The following is a 22,043-nucleotide window of genomic DNA, read 5'->3' on the forward strand; positions in this document are numbered from 1 at the left end:
TGATTGAAAGACTCCAGGATGATTGATAGTTTCATTATAGCCGCCCAATGAGCAAGGGATAACATCTGTAAAGTTGTAAAACCTAGTCTATAAAATAAATTAATTCACATGCATGTTCATTAAACTGAAAACGTGTTTCGCATTACAGGTACCAGTTTTTCCTACAGTTAAAGCAAGATATACTATATGGAAGATTAGAATGTGATCAAGAAACTGTGATAGAACTGGCTGCCCTTGCCTTACAATGTAAGTCATACACTGTTTAATACCCTCAACCTGCTGATATCTGTGTAATAGATTTGCCGTACTTTAAATTTGGAACGATCCATTCAAAGTGTAAAGGGATTTCAGACTTTTCAGTATCAAAATATTTTAATTGAGCTGCCAACAGTTTAGAGCCTGGTCAGACTGCACTGATGTGAAGGCTAGCCTTGCACTATACTAGTGGCAAAGGCAAAATCATTTCTGGTTCTAGCAGGTTAAGGGTTAGAATAGATAGCAAAAATAATATAGTTTTACACTATTAAATGTTGTAAATGTGTATATTGAATGGGGATTCATTAATGTTGCCTATTAATGAAGATACTGTTATCTTGTCATCATGAAGTTATATGATGTCATGTTTGATTTCATTTAATATGTCTGCTCAGGACTTTGGAGTATTTTATGTTAAAAAGCAATCCAATTAGCTTAAGCAAGGTTAGTGGTTCAACTGGGGTGCCAGCTTTTGCCTTACAAATGCATAGAGGGGCCTTAGAGGTCTTTACTCACCAGTATGTAAGTAGGGTTTTTCAAAGCTAATCCCTCGTAACAAACAAACTTTTATAGCTTAATGGTGAACTGCCGGTCACAAAAGGATAGTCAACCTGTTGCGGTTATTTTCGAAGCTGTAACTGTAAAAGTTTGTACCGGATTAGCTGGAAAAATCTCAAAATATTCTTTATTCCAGATAAGTCTATTGCAACAGAAAAAATGTTTGTATTTAACTCTTGTTAAACTTGAAAAGTGTGTAATATAAGATTTACATTATTTATAATAAAGCTGAACTTGGCGACTATGATGACACAGTACATACACCCGGTCAGATATCTGAGTTCCGTTTCGTTAAAGATCAGTCAGAGGAACTTGAGATAGCCTTCCTGGAACAGTACAAGAAATGCAGGTAAATATTCTGGTTTGATAAATTATATCATCATGACTTTCTATTACAACCTTATAGGATTAGTGGGATTTCTATTATGTTTGAGTAAAGTTGGGCTATTTCTTGAGGTGGGTATTGGTGTATAAGTCTCGGTGTATAAGTCTCCACCAGTAAAAGAAATTTTTAGAGGTAGCTAGATGGCCTAAAACATGTTGCAGCGGAATTTATCTGACTAATGGGTCATACTGAAACCTCTTTGAGTCGTAGATTAAGACTTATATTTAATGCCTGAAATTGTTTCCATAGTCTTTAATTCATTCTGACATGTTGCCGTGTGGACAGGTCAGTCCAAGGTTCTAATGGTCATAAAGGTGTTAGGTTAGATCTCTATCTCTATTATACTAACATATGCTACCAGTCTCAACCTTGCTTGGTGGGGAGAAAAAAGACTGTGTATTATCAGATATACTATACATGCTATTGCAGTCACACAAGTGATTCAAATTTGATTCCAAACTGGGATTTGTATAAAACTTCACCATTTTGAAGACCTTTGATGTTTGTTAGGGGCAATGCGCAAAGTTATAGTGTGTTTTCTGCTTAGTAAAATGTTGATTGTTCACTACATACAAGACAGACAGAATTTTACTGTTTCTTTTAAATTTTCATTGTGAACTTTTTGGGTATAGCTTTTACTGGTTTGCTCATTCTTTCTATATAACGATTGTGTGATTTCTGTTATAAAGTTGCTATAAAAAATTATGTTATTAACAGTGGAATGACCCCAGCTCAAGCTGAGTTAAATTATCTCAACAAAGTGAAATGGTTAGAGATGTACGGTGTGGACATGCATGATGTCATGGTAAGACTTCCCAACAATGCTAACAAACCTTTTTTTGAAGGAACTTTATTAAGGTCAAAAAGCCTAAAAAACAAAATTTATAATTCTTACATAAATCAAGTGAAGCGCTTAAATAAAAAAAAACCGCAAAGAATAACAAGAATAACAACGAAATATGCTCAGAATTAAATTGAAAATTGATTTTGTGCAATGCTTAGCCTGATATAAGTGAAAAACCTTGCAATGCTTTTGATTTTTGAGTTATTTTGCATATTTAATAAAAATAATGATTCTGGAAAAAAAACAGGGAGAGGAAATGATGTCAAAAGTAGAACAAGAGTTATTAGTCTGGACATATATCAAATGGTTCACAAATATTTGAAAAAATATTTTCAGTCCCATCAAGTCAAAAAGTGGAGTTCCTTAAATGTAAAGTTCTGCTGAAAGGTTTTCATTAAGCAGTTACTTGCATAACTTTTGCAAACTGATATTTTTATTCTTCTGAATTTTTATATAAAATTATGTAATAACTGGTGCTTCCTGCTATTCATCTTGTCCTTTATCTATCATTGTGCTCTATGTTGAATGATATTTTAGATATATGTCGTGTTGATACCTATCTTAACTGTAGTATATGATTATTTACAGGGTAAAGATGGAAACTTGTATCATCTAGGGCTAACACCTACAGGAATACTTGTGTTTGAAGAGGATAATAAAATTGGTCTCTTTTTCTGGTAAGTACAGAAATCACCTTCATCTGTTTAAATGACACTTTATATAGAACATTTTTCTCTGTTTGCATTTTCAAGATTCATCTTGATTTACTGGAAGACCTTTTTTCGTGTAGTAAAAATATATCTGTCTGCAGTATGAGATGCATTACATGAATAAAAATGAGATTTTACATGAATATAAATGAGATTTTACATGAATATATGCTATTTTGCATGAATATAAATGAGATTTTACATGAATATAAATAAGATTTTACATGAATATATATGAGATTTTGCATGAATATAAATGAGATTTTACAAGAATATAAACAAGATATTACATGAATATAAATGAGATATTACATAAATGAAAAAGCTATAACATTAAGAAAAATGAAATGTTACATAGGTATAAACACAATTCAAAGAAAGAAGGGACTTTATCGTACGAGTTTGAAATAAGTTTGATTAAAGAAAAAATTAGATTCCAAAATGCAAGCTTTATGACTAGGGACTAGAGATTTAGAATATTTCTTATTTCTTTTGCCTGCTACAGTTCTTTACAATGTTGTTAAATGAAGTTAAATAAGTTGTTGATCTTTTTTTCAGGCCTAAGATGACTAGGCTGGATTTTAAGGGGAAGAAACTCACCCTGATAGTTGTGGAAGACGATGATGAGGTAATTATTTATTTTTTAAAAAAGCCATAATAGATATTATCCGGAACTTGGAAAATTAGGGTTTTTCCCTGCTATTCCGTAGGTAAAAACGAACTTTTACAGTTATAGCTTTACATTGCACTACCCATCGCAACAGATTAGTCAACCTGTTGTGCTTATTTTCGAAGCTGTAACTGTTTGTTTGTATACAGATTAGCTGAGAAAAACCCAAATGTTCTTAATTCCGGAGTTGGTCTATTTAGTTCTTTCCTGTTCTGAATAATACAAAACAACACTGTTTATTTATGGTCAAGGCTGTGTTAGATTAGAACTCAGTATAACCGCCTCCGTTATCGAGGGGTTAGAGTTGATGACTTCTAATCCAGTTACCTTTTTGGCGTGGGTTCGATCCCCGGGAGATGCTTTGGTAGTTTAGTGCGGAGGAAGGTAGTCTAGTACTGGTGTAACTCTCCAGGAACGATGGTTAGGAAACTACCCGCCTATATGACTGAAATACTGTTTGAAAAAGACGTAAAAAGGACAAACAAACAAGAACTCAGTGTGTTTAAGAAAAATTTCAACTCTTAAAATGCTTACTGAGGTCATACTAAAGCCTGGAACATCTGAACATGCAGTCAAATTAAGCCCCATGTTATTCACTGCTTAATTGAAACTTCCGATTAGCTCAATATTGAGTTGTCTTTGTAATCCAGGGCCTGCTAGTTCAGTCCTTGGGCAAGGTAAAATATCTCCATTGGACATTGAGTCTAATGGTTATTTGTCTCGAGCCATTGATTTCTAGAAATCTTGTTAGATTAGTAGTAGTTGGTCGACTTTGTGGTAAAATTGGTAATTAGTGGTTAGTTATTCAGGAAAGCTGGTCAACCGGACAGACTACTGAGACCAGCACGACCAATAATGTGTTAAAACCAGCATAAAAACCAAAACAAAATAAACTTTCTGCTATAAAAATCCTTTTAATTTTATGGTGGATTGTTCTAAATTCAGAGGACTAGTTTATTATACAAATTTTCAGCAATTTTTGTTGATATTTTGCAGGGTAGAGAACAAGAGCATCAATTTGTGTTCAGAATGCCGAGTGATCGTGCATGTAAACATTTATGGAAATGTGCCGTAGAGTATCATGCTTTCTTTAGACTGAAAGGGCCGGTTACAGATAAAAATGCTCGCCAAAATTTCCTCAGAATGGGATCTCGTTTCAGATACAGGTGAAATAATTTACACGGAAACAGAACTTTTTATAGCAAATACATGCATATTAAAGTAAATGTTTTAAAGAGAACAGATTTTTTGCTTATTTTATTGTATTAATATCTTGAAGTTTATTGAATTATCTCTTTCACCAAAAAAGAGTTAAGTCCAATTAAATTTTGTCCATAGAATTCTAATTTTCATGCTTGAAAAGACCTTTATATTGATTGATGGCTCAAATAAATCTGTAGACTGTATTAGTAATCGGTGTTTTACAGTGGTAGGACTGAATACCAGACTGCCTCCACGAATCGTGCTAGACGGAGTGTGAAGTTTGAAAGAACTGCAAGTAAGCGCTATTCTCGTCGACCTACATTTGAGAAGCGCGAGAGAGAAGAGGCCATGAGGCGACAACAGGAGAGGAGAAAGCGTGAACAGGAAAGAAACTCGTAAGATATAAATATAGCATTTTATCTTGTAACATATAAACATTACATTCTATCCCATAAGAATACAACTTTACACAATCAAAGAGTGTTACAATACTCATTAATATAGCCTTTAATCTCATTAGATATAAATGAGACATTTTATCTCAAAAATATAGTTGTTAATCTCAATAGATATTAATGAGGCACTTAATCTCAAATTAAGCATTTTTATCTCATTAAATATAAATGGGCCATTTTATGCCATTAGATATAAATGAGGCATTTAATGTAAACGAGGCATTTTATCTCATTAAATGTAAATGATGCATTTTATCTTATGAGATGTGAGGTACTTTATCTCATTAGATATGAATGAGGCATTTTATCTCAAAAATATCTTTTATCTCATTAAATATTAATGAGGCATTTTATCTCAAATACAGTCTTTTATCTCATTAGTTATAAATGAGTCATTTTTTTATCGTTAGAAAGAAATGAGGCCTTTTATCTGATAGAATATTAATGAAGCATTTTCTCTAATTAGATATAAATGAGTCATTTTAAGTCATAAAATATGAAAAAAGCATTTATAATAGTTCATGCAATTCTTAAAATATTTGTTAGATTTTTATGAAAATATTCACTATAATAGTTCTGTTTAAGCTTTTTTGGATTCAAGCATCAAAAGTTAGCATGACCTATAGTAGTAGATTTTCTTAAGAGATGAAAATTATTTATTGTGACTTAAGAATTAATCTTTAATCAAAGAGTAAATCTTTAATCATTTTAAATGATAACAATAAAGTGACTTTTCTTTTAATTTTACATTTTGTTCTATAAATTCTTTGATTCAATTCTTTTACAGGCAAACTAAGGTTGAGACAACAATAGGAGTTGAACCAACTCCCTCTACGTCTGGTGCCGCAGCTGGCTCAAGCTCCCCGACAAGGACCACACCAAGTAGCCTCCCTCTGGCTAATGGAGGTGTAGGGGAGGGATCAGGAACGTTGACAAGGGGTAAAAGAGAGAAATCTCCGACAGGTAGCATACCGTCAGTACCATCACCTGGTCAGGCTGCAGCTAGCACGGATGTTAGTCTTAAAGGTAACTTAAAAGTCATTTCTGTCTGTTTTGATTCCTGACAAATGCTAACTGGTTAGCATTTACTTCATTGCTAGTGTTTGTTCATTTTATATGTTAAAAGTGTGAATTATCTTAAGGGCCTATATGTATCATGTGATTAAGCGTGTTAAGCATGTTGATATTTGTAAGTTTGAAACTAGCCTAAAACATTAAAAACATTTTAATTAAGGGAACCATTCTGCTTGTAAAGCATATGGTACATGGTTCAACCCAGTAACATCAACACTTGGCTTTTATAAATTCATAATCGAACATTTGCTGTTATCCTCCGTGTAAAAACGGTAAAGGTGAGGAGTTCAAATTACATGCCTCATCATTGCTGTTGGTTCCAATACTACCAGGGACTTTAGATTCTCTCATATTTGGAAGTTATCCAGCTAGCTTATTTAAAGGTTAATTTTTCTACTTAATTGCCAGAGTGTGACTGAAATAATGCATAAAAACTATAGGAGCACCATTAAAGCTGGAATGTCAGCATATTGTTACAGTCTAGAGGGTTGGGGACTCTTTTAAGTATGCTGTATACCCTTGACTCAAAATTTGTATATTGGTACTCAGTGGAGGGGTGGGTCTATAAGGTATCTTTGCAATCAGGACTGATGTGTAGGTAATCTGTCTTTCATATGTTCAAAGTTATAGCACAATTAATTTGTTAACTCTTGCGGAAACCACTTGCATGTTTAAATAAATGGTTAACTTTCCATAAAAACTGGAAAAGTCCCATAAATGTCGCATAATACCAGGCATTACAATATGACGTGTGACTTGAAACTCAACCACAATTAAAGGTGGATTTTCCTTTAGTTACAGAAACTGATTTTTTTCAAACTCTTATATATAAAATACAGAAAAAAAGTTTTGAATAAGTCATATTTTGTAATTGTTTTTATCTTGTTTGTTGACTACAGATGCATCAGAAGCTGCCCAGGCAAGGCTTAAAGGTTTGGATCAGACTTCCCCTGCTCCTGTTAAAGCACCACCAAAGGACGTCAACACATATAAGAACAACCAGGTGAAGTTTTCGGCGGGTGCCGGCACCATACCACCGGACCAAATTAAGTGCAATATATTAAAAGCCAAGCGTGATGAGGAAATGAAGAAGGCAAATGAAGGTAAGAGATGAAACACTGAAAAGATCCTTTATGTTGTAATTTAGGTTGTTATCACTTTTAAATTATATATATGAGTCGGTCACGACAAAACCAACATAGTGCGTTTGCGACCAGCATGGATCCAGACCAGCCTGTGCATCTGCCCAGTCTGATCAGGTTCCATGTTGTTCGCTATCAGTTACTAACCTTGTAAAAGGGTTGGTAAGCGAACAGCATGGATCTTGATCAGACTGCGCGGATTCGCAGGCTGGTCTGGATCCATGCTGGTCGCAAACGCACTATATTGGTTTTGTCGTGACGCGGCTCATATGTATATAATTATGCTTGTTAAACAATTTTCAAACATCGAAGAATATGTAAAATTTGTACTGCAAATATTTGTCCATATTATATGTTATCATTAAAATATATGCATTCATTTCTTATTGAAAAATTTGACTTAGACTTTATAGAAAAGAAATTTTCTAATTACCTCCCTCTATTAACATGAAATGTAAATTTAGTAATATCTTTACAAATAATGCTTTTTGGAACTAACAATATGATAAATCTTCATTTAAGCATCATTTTTATTATATAAAACATATTTATTATATAAAACATTGAGTTACAGGATCATTGAAAAACAAAACAAACTTTGGAAGAAATCTTATACTTCTGTCTTGTTTAAAATGGTCTTGCTGTACAAGTAAATAATGATGTGTTGCCATATATGATCTGAATTTATTTTATTCCATACCACTGGCCCCTGACCTCTGTTGGTTTGAACCCTGACATGGACATTGGATTGTTTCATGTGAGGAACCTATCCAGCTACCTTATATAACATCGGTGGTTCTATTCAGGTGCCCGTTTGTGCCTGAACAAAGTGCCTGAGGTGTTCATCCACTGGTAAAGTTTGAAACTCGTCATATGACCTACACTGTGTTGGTGTAACATGAACCAAACCTAAAAAAAAAAAAAAAATTCATATATAATACAATAACTCTTGTCAGGATCTTAGCTATTATATCAAAAAGAAGTCAAGGTATTACATGCTTGTCATTTAATAACTGCACTTTTCAAACAAAAAATAGTCTATATTTTGTCATGTCCCATTTGTTAGTATTGGTAAAACTTTTCATTAAGGTACATTTCCTCGAAAACTGTACCTGATATTAAACTAAATTGCGCCTGATTTGTCTCCGTACTTATTTTCAGCGTGTTGCATTTTTAGTGCTTATGTAACTTATATAATGGTAACGTCACATGTCTAAATTTAGAACGTCAACATTGATTTTATTGCATAATAACTCACACTTTCGGTCCTTCAATGTTCAATAGGGAAAAATCCAGGTTGTGTAAGAATAGAATGATATTACATAATATTTATTATATATTATAACATATTATAACATATTATTTCTTAAATGATATAACACAATATTTATTATGTGATATAACATACTGCGCAGATAAGCTGGTCTGGATCTATGCTGGTCGCAAACGCACTATGTTGGTTTTGTCATGACGTGGCTCATATTTTTTATGACATGATACATTACAGGATCTCAATTAGATGGAGCCCTGCAGGTAGAATTACCAGAGAAGAAGAGCAAGGAGACAGAAATCTCAGACACAAGGAGGTATGCTCTATTCTTTATGACCTTTAACCTTCTATATTTGACAAGGTAAGACACTCATATCAGTTGTTAAGGTTTGACAAAGTACCTATTTTGGTTTTTATATGATACTAAAGCTTTAATTGTCCATAATTACGACAGATGCAAGCACATGCGATAATCAGTTTTCTGTAAAGATTTTTTTTGCATTACAAAATAATCACAGAATAACAGCAGGGAATGATTTTATATCAAATGCAAATTGAAAGTTAAATCAAACTATAAATTATTGTAATAAACATGTAATTAAATTATATGTATACATAAAAATGGAACATGGAAAATGATGCATTCTCAATTTTTGATTGAATGTTTTCCCTATCCTAAATTATATCTTGTTCATGGTAATAAAAGGAAATTATTTCAGCATAAAAATTATATAATAAAATAAGCTGCATTCCAGTATTCATATCTGAAATGATTTGGTAAATTTGACTACTACTAATAAAACTGAAATTATCAATGAAATTGTATTAAAGCATTTGAATTAAACTGTTAGAAAATATATAAATTCATAGCATGATTGAAAAAAAGACAGGAAAACAAATTTGAGTGTCTTACATTGTTGTATTTAGATGTTGTCTTCCCCAATAGGCTGAAATTGTTGTAAAATAATTCAGTTGAAATATTTGTATATTCCTCAAATTTCCCTATTCACAAATGATTTAGAGGTGAATTCAATTTTGCTCACAGTTCCCTGGGTTTAAAGTTGTAGAAATAAATTTGGTACCAGTCTTGTAATGATTGGGTAAATCATTGGATAGTTTTGAATTTACAGCTAGTATTAACCAATCAGATTATTCCATGGACTGGTTCCCCATTGCCAAGTAATTTTTACAACTTTTGACCCTGCTTTAATAGATGTGTGGCTATTCCTAACTGCCCTGATATAAATTTACTCTCAAATTTATTATATTTTTAGTCAAATAAATTGTAATTCATTAGATGTATAGAAAGTAAAATATTATAAAAATAAAATTTCTGTTAAAAATATATTTCAAAATCATTTGTTGTAGTGTAAACAGTTTCATGGGAAAAAACATTGCAAATCAATAAGTCAAGAAATGCTAGAATTGTTAAAAAAAATTTAACAAAATTTTTTTCCACGTTTTAATGGGGGAAAAATTGAGTATTTATGAAAAAAAATGAAAAAAAAAAACAGCAAAAAAACAAACCAGATGCAGTTAGCATGTTCTTTTAAAATTGTATTAATAGTGAAGTCTATACACTAATTAGGACAATATAATCATATTTTTATTTTGTGCATGCTAGAAAACTTACGCCTGCATGGTCTATTTTGAGTGGTAGATGAATATTGTAATAATCTGTATTTAACTTAGTGTTTTTTCTTCTTTTTTGATGGTATTATATTTTGAAGCTTGTAGGTCTAAAGTTTGAATCTGGGATTGGTCATTAAACTGTCTGTAAGTCACTGTACTGAAACAATTTATGACAGTTTTCTGTATCCAGTCCTGAAAATAATACTCTATTTTACGCTTTCATTTGCACACACTTGATTTTCTGCTAGCTCTTGCAGCGTTTGTTTAATTAACTATTGCTAAATGCATTTGTTAATGCTGGGTCATACTTAATGAGGACCAGACTTGTCGTCTTCTATGAATTTATCATTAAGTTCTCATTAAAATATCTAATGATTATTGTTTTTTCGACCAATCTTTTACTTACATTTAAAAGAATAAACAAAATTGGACCACTAAATTATTTATTGAACAAATTTTTTCTTTTCTCACAATATAGTTACACATGTTTACAAACCAATTTGTGAAAAACGTTCTGATCACCTTTCACTGACAATGAATGTTTTAAAAAATGTAAATTCTGACCTATTTAATAATTCATTCATTCTGATTTGACTGAAAGCACGTTTAAATGAGTTGCTCAAAAAGCGTTTCTGAAAACAAAGTCTTATATGTAAAGAAATATGGAAAAATATGCTTCATATTATGCAAATGATAGCCTATTTTTAGCCTTTTGTTTCATCTTGAATTATTTTCTTATAGCTTTGCTTTAACCACTGCTTCTTACAGTATATCTAGCGAGACTTCGGTCGAGGAGGAAGCTAAAGGGCCCAAGGAGACTGTAATTGACGATGTTGTACCGAAAGTGAAAAATGTCAATGAATTTGTCGCCGAGAAAGATGCCGACACTGAAGCTGATAGGTACTTATTGAACGACAAAAATAACTAACATAACATATGGCCTTGAAAGCATACTCTGGTTTTGTTGAATAACTTGTTGAATGAGAATCAAACTAACACAATCATGGCCTTGAAAAATATAATCTTCCTTTGTTGAATGATAAGCAAAACTTACACATCATGGCCTTGAAAAATATTCTTCTTTTAGTGAATGACAAGCCAAGCTAACACAATTATGGCCTTGAAAAAAATTCTCTTCCTTTGTTGAAGGACAAGCAAAACTTAAAAAATCAGTCTTGAAAAAAGAACTCTCCCTTTAAAAAATTCTCTTCTTTTGTTGAATGACAAGCATAGCTGACACAATTATAGCCTTAAAAAAATACTCTTTCTTTGTTGAATGACGAACAAACTAACACAATCATAGCATTGAAAAAACCAACAACTCTTCCTATGTGGATTAACATACAATTAATAATCATGGCCTCAAACAACCCCCAGAAAACCATGGCTTTGTTGAATGGCAAACAAACTAACATGATCATGGCCCTTCCTTAGTTGAATAATATACAATAACGTACAATTGATAATCATGACCTTTAAAAAAAATTCTGGCTTTATTGAATAACTAAATTACTAACATAATCATGGCCTTGAAAAATACTAAGTTGAATGATGAAAGGTTACCATAATAGTTTTGTAAATACGCTGGTTTTGTTGAAACACCCTCACACACAAATACTAACCTAGCAATGTTTGTTTTTTTTTGGTTTAAAAAGAGACAATATCTTTGCCTTGAAAAATGCCCTGGTTTAGTTGAGTGGACAAAGATACAAGATAGTAATTGCCTTGAAAAATAACAAAAAAGTATTAAACATAATCTTAGTGTTTTTGAAAATATGCTTGAATAATCATAATCAAAGGAATATGCCTTGAAATATTTAATCCAATTTAAATTTGAAAAAAAAAAATAATCATAAATTGAACTTGAAAACTTCACTTGTATTTAGATGAATGCTTATTTTAGAGATCAGCAAACTTTGGAGTTAAAATGTACAAGGCATCGCTAGATAAACAAAATATTGTTAGTTAAAATCATTTTGATAGAATATATTATATGATTTTTATTAATCGCATGTTTTAAGCATGATTTTATTGTTCACTAAAATCACTACTAATCATAACAAAATATAAATAAATATAATCTGTTTCATATATGTATTTATGTTATGTAACATATTCAAAATATAAATCCCATTCAGTTTTAAGTTTATATGATTGCCTTGAAATTTGTAGGGCTTCTTTTTCCCTAGTTACACTAGGTACTTATTTTCTCTTACAAGAAATGATTTGAAATGTAAAATAGGTACACTGAACCCTATGTATTGTAATTCTGGCTCTCATTTGAGCATAAAAAGGTGGATATTTAAGGGCCTTCCGTCCAGTTTATGGCAAGTAAAAATAAAAGAGTGAGACTAAAAAAGGATTGGAGCACCACACTAAATACCGTATTCCGATATATACCGGACAAGGCGCTTGAATGATTATATTCTAAAATCTCGCCTTTTCACCTAATGGAATGAACTTTTAAATGTCTAATTCATCTTTTCATACAGATTTATATATGATAATGAACGAAAAATGTAAGAATCAGCGATAAAAACAGATATTTGTGTATTTTGTGATCATGATTTCTGCAAGCGTATACAGGTACTGCTCCAATCCTGTATTGAGTTAAATCCGAAAGAAACATATTTTAAAACAAATCAATTATATTCTTCCATGTTATTTAATGCAACTCCAGAAATAAAAGACCCTGATTATAAAAGTATGGATTGTATTTCAGGTAGATGTGTATATATAAACTGTAGTTGATAAATTTTATGCCCTACCCCTCAACCCTTCTATTGTGTTTATTTCTATAAAGAGTGTATGCGTGTGTATTTCCCAGCTTGCATATAAATATGTATGTGTAATCCATGCCCTTGTGTAGTCTTTGGTGTGTTAACATATAACCAATATTTTTTTCGGATGATGATTTTGCTTTACAAATTTCTGTATACATGTATATTTTTTTCTTATGCAAGGCATTTCTTTTATTTATTAATAATTAGTATGCAGAGAAATATTTAGAGAAAAAAAAGAATTATTTTTTTTGGAAAAGAGTTTTTTGAACATCAGTTTTAGGTTTCCCAAGGTACAGTAAAGGACAGAGTTTTTCAAGGTATTACAAAGAAATAAATAGTAATTTATTTTTGAAAAAAAGAATTAACAACAACAAATTTAAAAAATTATTAAATTTATCTTTGAATCAATTCTCACAGTGAATTATAATTAAAGCGAAGAGATTTTATTCCTTGCTTATTTATTGTATGAATATGTTTTCAGTGTATTCCATACCAGTGATACGTTACCCCTGGTGCGTGGTCAGAGGGGTTCCTCATCCAGTAGTAGTTACAGTACTGGGGCAAAATCTCGTATACAAAATGGGTAAAGTCTTTAACGTTTTTGACATCCCCTTTAGCCTTATTAAAAAAAATAATATTTTGTATAATGCAGGTTATTAAGACATTGGTTTCTTTTATATTTATAACAAGAAATCCTTTATGTGAGGAATCAGAAACACCCAACACAAGTTTTAAAGTAGCCAGTTACGATTTGAGAGTAGCCAGTGGTAAATGTCTCCTGAATCACTTCAAAGCTATGAAAGCTTTAATAATTGAACGAGGATATTGTAGTTTGATTGTGTAGGAAGCGTATAGACACACTTTCGATTCCTGGAACATACCATTACTGAGCAATGAGTAAAATGTTTGTTGCTCAAGGCAACAACGGCTCTTTCCTGACAGTGTTTGAACCCACTCTGATAGCTGTCCTGGTCTCACATGTAAACCACTCGGACCTCGGACCAAGCTGCATGGGCTGTCTGAGAGGACTAGAAAATTGTTTTCTGGTCTTTAAAAGGAAGTTATTTATTACAATATCATTGATGGAACTCTGCTTCCATTCTTATTTTTAATTCATCAAGGTTTTATGAAAGTTTTATTCAGGATGATATATTGCAGGTATGAGAGTATAGAACGTAGGAAGAAAAGTTCAAGCAGCCATAATGAAGTGTTCATATCCAGCAGTACAGGGAAAGGCCAGGTTTGCAAAGCTTCAACTTAATGCATGATCTCTAACAAGCACACCCTGTACCTTAGACAAGCAAAAACAAACAACAAACCCAATCTTAGTTGTGCATTTAGTTGGTTGTGGATTTAAGATTGTCTCTAATTTGATTTTTTTTTTTGAAGTCCAATTTATGTAAAGTTTTGCATTGCATATTGTCTTTTGGTACAAAGTATTATTTGAGTATTTCGTATATGCTGGAACGGTACTAAAAAGGGTTTATTTGTAGATAATTGAAGGTCTTGGTCAGTTTTTCTACTATATAGGATGAAGGGTCAAAAATACTAAAAACATAGGTTGTCTTCTTTGTCAATAATTCTGGCTTATGTTGTTGAAACTTTTGTCCATCACAGCTGTGCTTGCAATCTAAAATGTTTGTATAAAGAGAAAATGAAAAGAGCAAACTGGCGAGATTTATCCTGTAAACCAATATTTAAGATTTGTACAAAAAAAGATAAAGTAAAATTTAGAGGTAATGGTAAAGAAACAAATAAAAGGTAAGGAAACAAGAACAAGCAATATGGAGATTTAGGTAAACCCTTAACTTGCTGGATTTCTTAAATAGACTTGTCCAGGTTTTGGAACAGTCCATTATCAATGCTAGGGATATGAGGATTAAAATTTGAAGTTTAATTAGCATAGAGTTTGGTGGTAAAGACTAACTGTTTTATCATTTTCTAATCCAGCAAGGTAAGGATAAAGAAGGGTTAAGAAAAATAATTTTAAAAAAAGGTTACCATATTTTTAATAAAAATGCCAAAAGGGATGAGGTAAAGAATATAAAAAAAGACATGGTAATGTAAAAGAAGCTAAATACAAGTATGGAATAGCCAGTGCTTTAAGAAAAGAAAATCATATTTTAAGTCGGATGATACGTTTGTTTTTGGTTTGTAAAAATAATCATTAGTTGTAATAAATAGAGAATATTTCTATTTTCTAAGTGGAATATATTTAACCGTGTGAGCACCAAAAGGTATATTTCACCAGTGGTGCCGCCACGAGTGAAATAAAAAAAATTTGTGTTCAAGAGGGGAAATATATTTCGATTTTACACTAAACAAATTTTCTTTTTATTATATGCAAAGAAACATTAAAAAAGACATTTTTAACCTAATACTAAATTAATAGCGTGCCAAATAATAATACAACGTGACATCATTCAGTTAGTTTCCAGTAATGTGCACGCTAGTATTTCCAACAACCTAACAGGCTTAAATTCTAAACAGGGAAAAATATCAAATTGATATTTTCACTGTTTTAATTAGTGAAATATCAGTTTAATATTTCACTGATATATTTCCGTAAATCACCGAAAAGCATGTAATACATGAATTATCCCGTAAACCAGTATTTAAGTAATGTATTGTAATGGTTCATGTTTTTAGGTTATAGGTTAAACAGGACTTATCTGATTACATAGATTCTAGGCAGCCTGTTTTAAACCTGCTGATTTTGTGTGATGGATTTGAAGTTTGGAACAGTCCATTCAAAATTTTAAGAAATTTCAATTATATCAAAGCACAAAAATTGAGGTACTAGTGATATAGAGCTAGGTTAGACAGCATGGACTTGCAGGCTGGCCAGGCTTTATACTGGCGGTAAAGGATAATCACTCTCAGTTCAAGCAGTTTAAAGGAACTCCACTGAGGTCTAAAAGCCAAAAGTAATGCTTTTCAATTTTAGCTCATACTTATACTTGGCGTATACTATTCAAATTATTACTCCGGACAAACGGATTGAGCAAATGTTCTGAAATTTTGCACACAGGTTATTGTTTAGATCTACATCAAATGAAATAATAATCTTGAAAAATTATTTCCAGTCCCGTCATGTCAAAAACGTCAGTGGAGTTCCTTTAAGGTTAAAATTAAGATATCGTACAATAAGTAATTTGTTCCATGGTCAAGTTGTATTAATCAGTATTTATGCCCAAATTATTGAATTTTGAAATTTCTGTGATAATATAAAAGATTTTGATATCAAAATGTTAATGTTTTAAACATTGTATTTATATATTGTCTGGTCTTACTGCATTTATGTTTTAGTTGGTAACATATAATACTGGTGTCATAAGTTAAATTGTTAGTTGAATTCACAGATTTAACATTTTGGTCAGGTGCCTTGTTGCTTAGCAACACTAGGAAAAGGGGTAGAAATATTTTACAGTCCATAAATAGGGGAAGGAAGTGTGCTTGTTAGATTGAAGGCAGAACTAAAATTACCTGATTTTTGTGTTCATCTTTATTCTGAGTTTTTTCTTTCATTCAAGTTTCTCTATAAGGAAACTGTCAAATATTGATCAAACTATTCAGTTTGAAATTCAAAATGACCTTGAAACGCAACCCCCCTCCCTCTTCTCTCTGCCCCCAACAATTCACTCAAAAGTTTGCTAGTTAGAACAATATTTTTCAAGATAAAGGTTTTGAAACTTGTTGAAGTTAATGATAATGTTGGACTAATAAAGCATTAATAAATGCCCTGGAAGCAAAACACTACATACATGTAATAAGCTGTGTATTCAACACATATTTTTACTTTGAACTCATTATATCCTATTTAGAAATTAATGGCCGTCATTATTTTTGTGTGTGTGCAAGTTAATCAACAAAATTACATCTGGTCATGTTTTGAATGATGTTTTAAAGTTATAAATTTGAAGCAGTTAAGTTGAACAAAGCTTGAATGCATGATACCAGAATTTGCTTGTGGACTGATAAATAACAGAGCTATTAAAAAAGTGCTTTATCAGACAGGAAATACGAAATAATGATTTTTTAATTTGAAATTGATATTGAACTTGGCTCACCATTAACCATCTTGAACTTGAAGAGTAAAAATGAATTCTTTTTGCCATTTTTAAATATGCATACTTACACATGGCACTAATTTCAGTTTCAAAATATTCCATTCTTTATCATTCTTTTTCTGTCTATTTTTAAAAAGATTTCTGAAAAAGATGCTTCTAAATTCTAACTTTAGCTAAATCATTATTATACCTGTAGTTTTTGGTAAATGAAGTATAGTCTATTTCTTCGATGTTACTTTTATCTAATCTTTTTTTTTTAAACTTTTTAAAAATAATTTTTCTATATTTGATTTTATCTGAAATAGCTTAGACTAGAGATTTTCTTTTAAGAAAAGAACAAGAAATATTAAATTTGTAATTGTAAAGTCTCTTTTATAAATATTTGTCTATTTTGTGATATTTCCTATGTGGTTCAAATATAAAAAAAATTGTATATTTTAAAATTCAAGTATCTTCAATTTTTAGTCTATTAAAAACCATGTAAAATATTCAAGTTGCCGATCAAGATTGCATGCAACTGTAGAATGATACCCTATTAATCACTTAATTTTGTAGTGTTCTTTCAGTAATATATATATTTATTTTTTTCGAACGTAAATTACATATCACTCAAGACAAATTGTCAGATGCTATATAACAGTATTAACATATTTGATGGAATGAAAATTTTATCTTCATTTTATTCTTTAACAAAAGAATTAAAACTTAATTGATTATAGTGTGTTACTTATAAACAATGTTTTACTGCAGTATTTCTTACAACCGTTTTAAATGAACTATGGTATTGATAATAATGATTATTCTTTTTACAGCTCTTTAAAAAGATTACATTACTTTCCTAACCCATGTAATCTGTTTCTGTTATAAAAAGAGAAGAAATAATATACATGTATGTTACATTATTTTCTCACTAATAGTATGTTCTCTATTTTAGATTAATATGTTAATATCCAGAAGTAGTTTTGACAATTTATACTGAATGATATGTAAAAAAAAAAATGACCTGTTTATATTTAAAGTGACCTTCACATTCCTCATTTATTTATCTAGGAAATTGCGGAAATGCGGAACTCTCCCACCCCTGCAGTGCGGTCCTCATTGGCCAAACCAGAGGGTGCTCAGGATGATTCAAGGTCGCCAGCTCGTCCTGCTCTCCCACCCCGGGTTTCAAGCTCCACTGGTCCAAGCCCACAACCATCCCCTAAACCTCCTCCGAGACCTCCTTCCTTGAAATCATCTGCCCCGCCTCCTCGCCCACCTCCCCCTAGCAAGAAAAATGGGGAGATAATGATAGACTTTGCAGGTGAGAGTTCAAGTCTCTCAAGGTCAAGACCTCTTTCTGACAGGCATTTAAGCCCAGAAGCTCCTCAAATGAGGCCAAGGTCTCCAGTAGGTCAGATCTCTAGGGACAGTTCTAATAGGGGCAGCTTCAGGGACCCGTCAACTTATGATGATAACTTGAACCCATTTGGGGATGATGATGAAGAAGAAAATAATGAGGAAGTCCCTGAAAAGGCCCCACCAAGGCCTGACAGGGTCTCAATAAACCCTTTTTTCAAAGCCTCTGTTAAGAAAAAAGCTGCACCTTCTCCCCCAAAAGAAATAAATCATGAGAGGGCGGGATCAAATATACTTCCTGGGCCACAAGGTCATTCTGAGCAAGAAAATGATGAAAGTGAGGCTGTGACCTTGGATGACCCTACTGTGACCTCTGGAGCGACCAATGAGAATCAGGCTGATGCAGAAGCCCCACCTGTTGTTATTGTAAGTGTTTGCTTGTAAAAACATTGAATACCCGTACAATATTGACTGACTTTTAATCTGATACCTGGTAGTTCTAGGTGCTTTGTTTGAAATGTTCAACTTGTTCAAAATTATCAAATTATGGAAAAAAAATGTGAAAAAATTCTAGACAATTTGTAATGAAAATTTGTTTAGAAGTTAATGGACCCTTGTTGATCAGTTTTACTGTTATTTTCAATTTTTCAGCCTATATGAGATAATATTTTCAGACTGTACGAGAATTATTAAGAAATTTGGATGAAAACATTTCTTTCTCTATAGTTGAAACGATTTAAAAAAAAATGAGATACTTTGAAAATGAAACATTTCAAGCAAAGTATTGCTACTTTAATACAATACTTGGACTTTTTCAACACACACACACATGTTAATATTTCAGGCTTTTTCTAACCTCTTCTGCATTATGTTAATTCCTGCTGTATATTGACATGTATTTTGTATAGTTTCTCTTGTTATACAAGTAACCAAAAATTCTACAGTGTCATGGCCCAAGTTAACTCTGCACTTACTTGTTTCTCTTGACTTACAAGTTAACGCTTTGAATAAGATAGCTATAAACGGATAACTTTAACAGAAGATTTACAATTTTTCTTGCTGTTTGCTTTTTTAACCAGTACTTTGACTTAGTGGGGAATTTATGTACAGGGTCTCTATATAATTGATGCACTAGTCAGTGGTTAACCCCAGCTCAGCAGCGGCAATGTAGGGGTTAGATTTCGGAAAATAAGCCAAGTATTTATCTGTCATTAGTCCCCACACTGTCGGATCATTATGACTATTTTGTGTTTAAGTGATGAAATATAGCGTTGGGGTGAATCCCAAATTACAGTGCTGGGATATTTTTTTTGGGGATTTTACTTTAGACTTGCCAATTTTCTGGGGTTGGAGGGTCAAAGGTGACAATTGATAAGGGCATAAATTGTCACCCAGATAGGGGTTTGAGGGCAGTGTTTATATGTTTAAACTCATGGAGGTCTTAAATAATGCATTAACCAGGGGGGTGGGGTTGGGGGCAGTGTTCAAACTCATGGTGGTCTCAAATATTAAACCAGGGTGGGGGGTTTGGGGGCAGTGTTTATATGTTCAAACTCATATGCTTCAATCACTGTGTCTATATTGATTATCATCACAAATACTGATGAATTTTCTTCAACTTATTGAAGCAGAAATTTGAAGGTGATATCAAATTAAGGTATATGTGTATTCATACAAAGGTAATAATCTTTGAAAAAATTTAAGCATTGGAGGGTTGTGGTAAATAAGTTGACAAATGGGTTGTGCTAACTTGTGAAAAATGCAAATCATGGGAAAAAAACTTTCTTTTCCAGTGGTTCATTTTGAGATTTGTAATTCTCAGTCATGTTATCAAGCTGTGCATGAAAGTATATGTTCTGTTTTAATATTGAATGTATATCTTGCTACTGGAAATGTACCCTGAAGTAGATGTATATAACTTTTATGCATGGGTGTAATATTCAAAGTTCTCATATATTTGTAATGAAAATATGTAACTTAATAATCATATGAAGATGTCATCCAACTTGTTGTCTGTGGGAAAAAGAGAAAAATAAAAATGTCCAGGGGCATAACTTGTTGTAAAGGGAAAAAGAGAAGACTGGTTTTGCAAATAATTTAACAACATTAGACATGTCAATGAAATGTTCAGATTTTGTTTTCTGTTTTCTTTCTCTTTATTTCATTTTTTTTTATTTATTGATTTGTTTCATTCATTATACTTTTATGCTTCACTGAATTCAGTGTCCTGTTTTATTTTTAAGTAGTTGTTTAATTTTTTTAGCTCACCTGTCACAAAGTGACAGGGTGAGCTTTTGTGATTGCTTTTCGTCCGGCGTCCGTCCGTCCGAAAACTTTTACTTTAAATGACATCTCCTCATAAACCACTAAGCCAATTTCATCCAAACTAGAGCTTAGATATTTGGCATAAAACATCTTCTAGTGAGTGTCTACCAAAGTTGTTCAAATAAAATCCCTGGGGTCAAAATTGGCCCCGCCCCAGGGGGTCATTGATTTTCCCTATATGCATATAGTAAAAACTTAAAAAATCTTCTTTTAAAGAACTATAAGAGCTAGAGCTAAGATATTCAGCATGAAACATCTTCTAATGGGTGTCTACCAAGTTTGTTCAAATAAAAGCCCTGGGGTCAAAATTAGCCCTGCCCTGGGGGGTCATTGATTTTCCTTATATGTGTATAGCAAAATCTTAAATAATCTTCTTTGAAAAAAACCAAATAGCTAGAGTTTAGATATTAAGCATGAAACATCTTCTTGTGAGTGTCTACAAAGTTTGTTCAAATAATAGCCCTGGGGTCAAAATTGGCCCCGCCCCGGGGGTCATTGATTTTGCCTATATGCATATAGTAAAAACTTAAAAAATCTTCTTTGAAAAAACCCAAATAGCTAGAGTTTAGATATTAAGCATGAAACATCTTCTAGTAAGTGTCTACAAAGTTTGTTCAAATAATAGCCCTGAGGTCAAAATTGGCCCCGCCCCGGGGGTCATTGATTTTGCCTATATGCATATAGTAAAAACTTAAAAAATCTTCTTTTAAAGAACTGTAACAGCTAGAGCTTAGATATTTGGCATGAAATATCTTCTTATGGATGTCTACCAAGTTTGTCCAAATAAAAGCCCTTGGGTGAAAATTGGCCCTGCCGGGGGGGGGGGGGGTGGAGATCATTGTTTTTCATTACATGTGTGTAGTAAAAACTTAACATTGTGAAACATCTTCTAATGAGTGTCTTCCAAGTTTGTTCAAATAAAAGCCCTGGGGTTTAAACTGGCCCCGCTCTGGGGGCCTATATACAGGTGAGCGATCTCAGGGCCATCATGGCCCTCTTGTTTTGTTTTTTCATAAACAATTTTTATATACATTTGGAATTGTTTATTCATTTAAGTTTTGTTTTACTGTAATTTCTTCTTTTGTTAACTCATTTAAGTTTTGTTCTACAATAATTATGAAGATTTTCCTCTTTTTTTAACCCATTAAAGTTTTGCTCTGCAATAATTATGAAGATTTTACTTTTTTAATCCATTAAAGTTTTGTTCTGCAATAATTATGAAGATTTTTCTCTTTTTTAACCCATTAAAGTTTTGATTTGCAATAATTATGAAGATTTTCCTCTTTTTGTAACCCATTAAAGTTTTGTTCTGCAATAATTTTGAAGATT

General features: G+C 32.2%; 1 protein-coding gene across 5 annotated transcripts in view; it reads left to right on the plus strand.

Annotated features, from left to right (window-relative positions):
• LOC132757902 (band 4.1-like protein 5) overlaps positions 1 to 22,043 on the plus strand; it is a 50,878-nt gene that overhangs the window by 19,183 nt on the left and 9,652 nt on the right. For 3 of the 5 annotated variants that reach the window (XM_060749396.1, XM_060749400.1, XM_060749397.1), the window contains exons 5-18: positions 149 to 246; positions 1,042 to 1,162; positions 1,916 to 2,003; positions 2,631 to 2,719; positions 3,311 to 3,380; positions 4,419 to 4,588; positions 4,850 to 5,020; positions 5,868 to 6,106; positions 7,054 to 7,257; positions 8,804 to 8,882; positions 10,967 to 11,098; positions 13,463 to 13,564; positions 14,140 to 14,221; positions 18,102 to 18,815. In XM_060749396.1, coding sequence (XP_060605379.1) covers positions 149 to 246; positions 1,042 to 1,162; positions 1,916 to 2,003; positions 2,631 to 2,719; positions 3,311 to 3,380; positions 4,419 to 4,588; positions 4,850 to 5,020; positions 5,868 to 6,106; positions 7,054 to 7,257; positions 8,804 to 8,882; positions 10,967 to 11,098; positions 13,463 to 13,564; positions 14,140 to 14,221; positions 18,102 to 18,815 — 2,359 coding nt within the window. The remainder of the gene's footprint in view (positions 1 to 148; positions 247 to 1,041; positions 1,163 to 1,915; positions 2,004 to 2,630; positions 2,720 to 3,310; positions 3,381 to 4,418; positions 4,589 to 4,849; positions 5,021 to 5,867; positions 6,107 to 7,053; positions 7,258 to 8,803; positions 8,883 to 10,966; positions 11,099 to 13,462; positions 13,565 to 14,139; positions 14,222 to 18,101; positions 18,816 to 22,043) is intronic. The other 2 variants (XM_060749401.1, XM_060749399.1) reach the window with 2 other exon arrangements.

This window comes from Ruditapes philippinarum, unplaced genomic scaffold, assembly GCF_026571515.1.
Source record: "Ruditapes philippinarum isolate M1 unplaced genomic scaffold, ASM2657151v2 ctg3894_1_1_1_1, whole genome shotgun sequence".
In the NCBI taxonomy this organism is placed as follows: domain Eukaryota; kingdom Metazoa; phylum Mollusca; class Bivalvia; order Venerida; family Veneridae; genus Ruditapes; species Ruditapes philippinarum.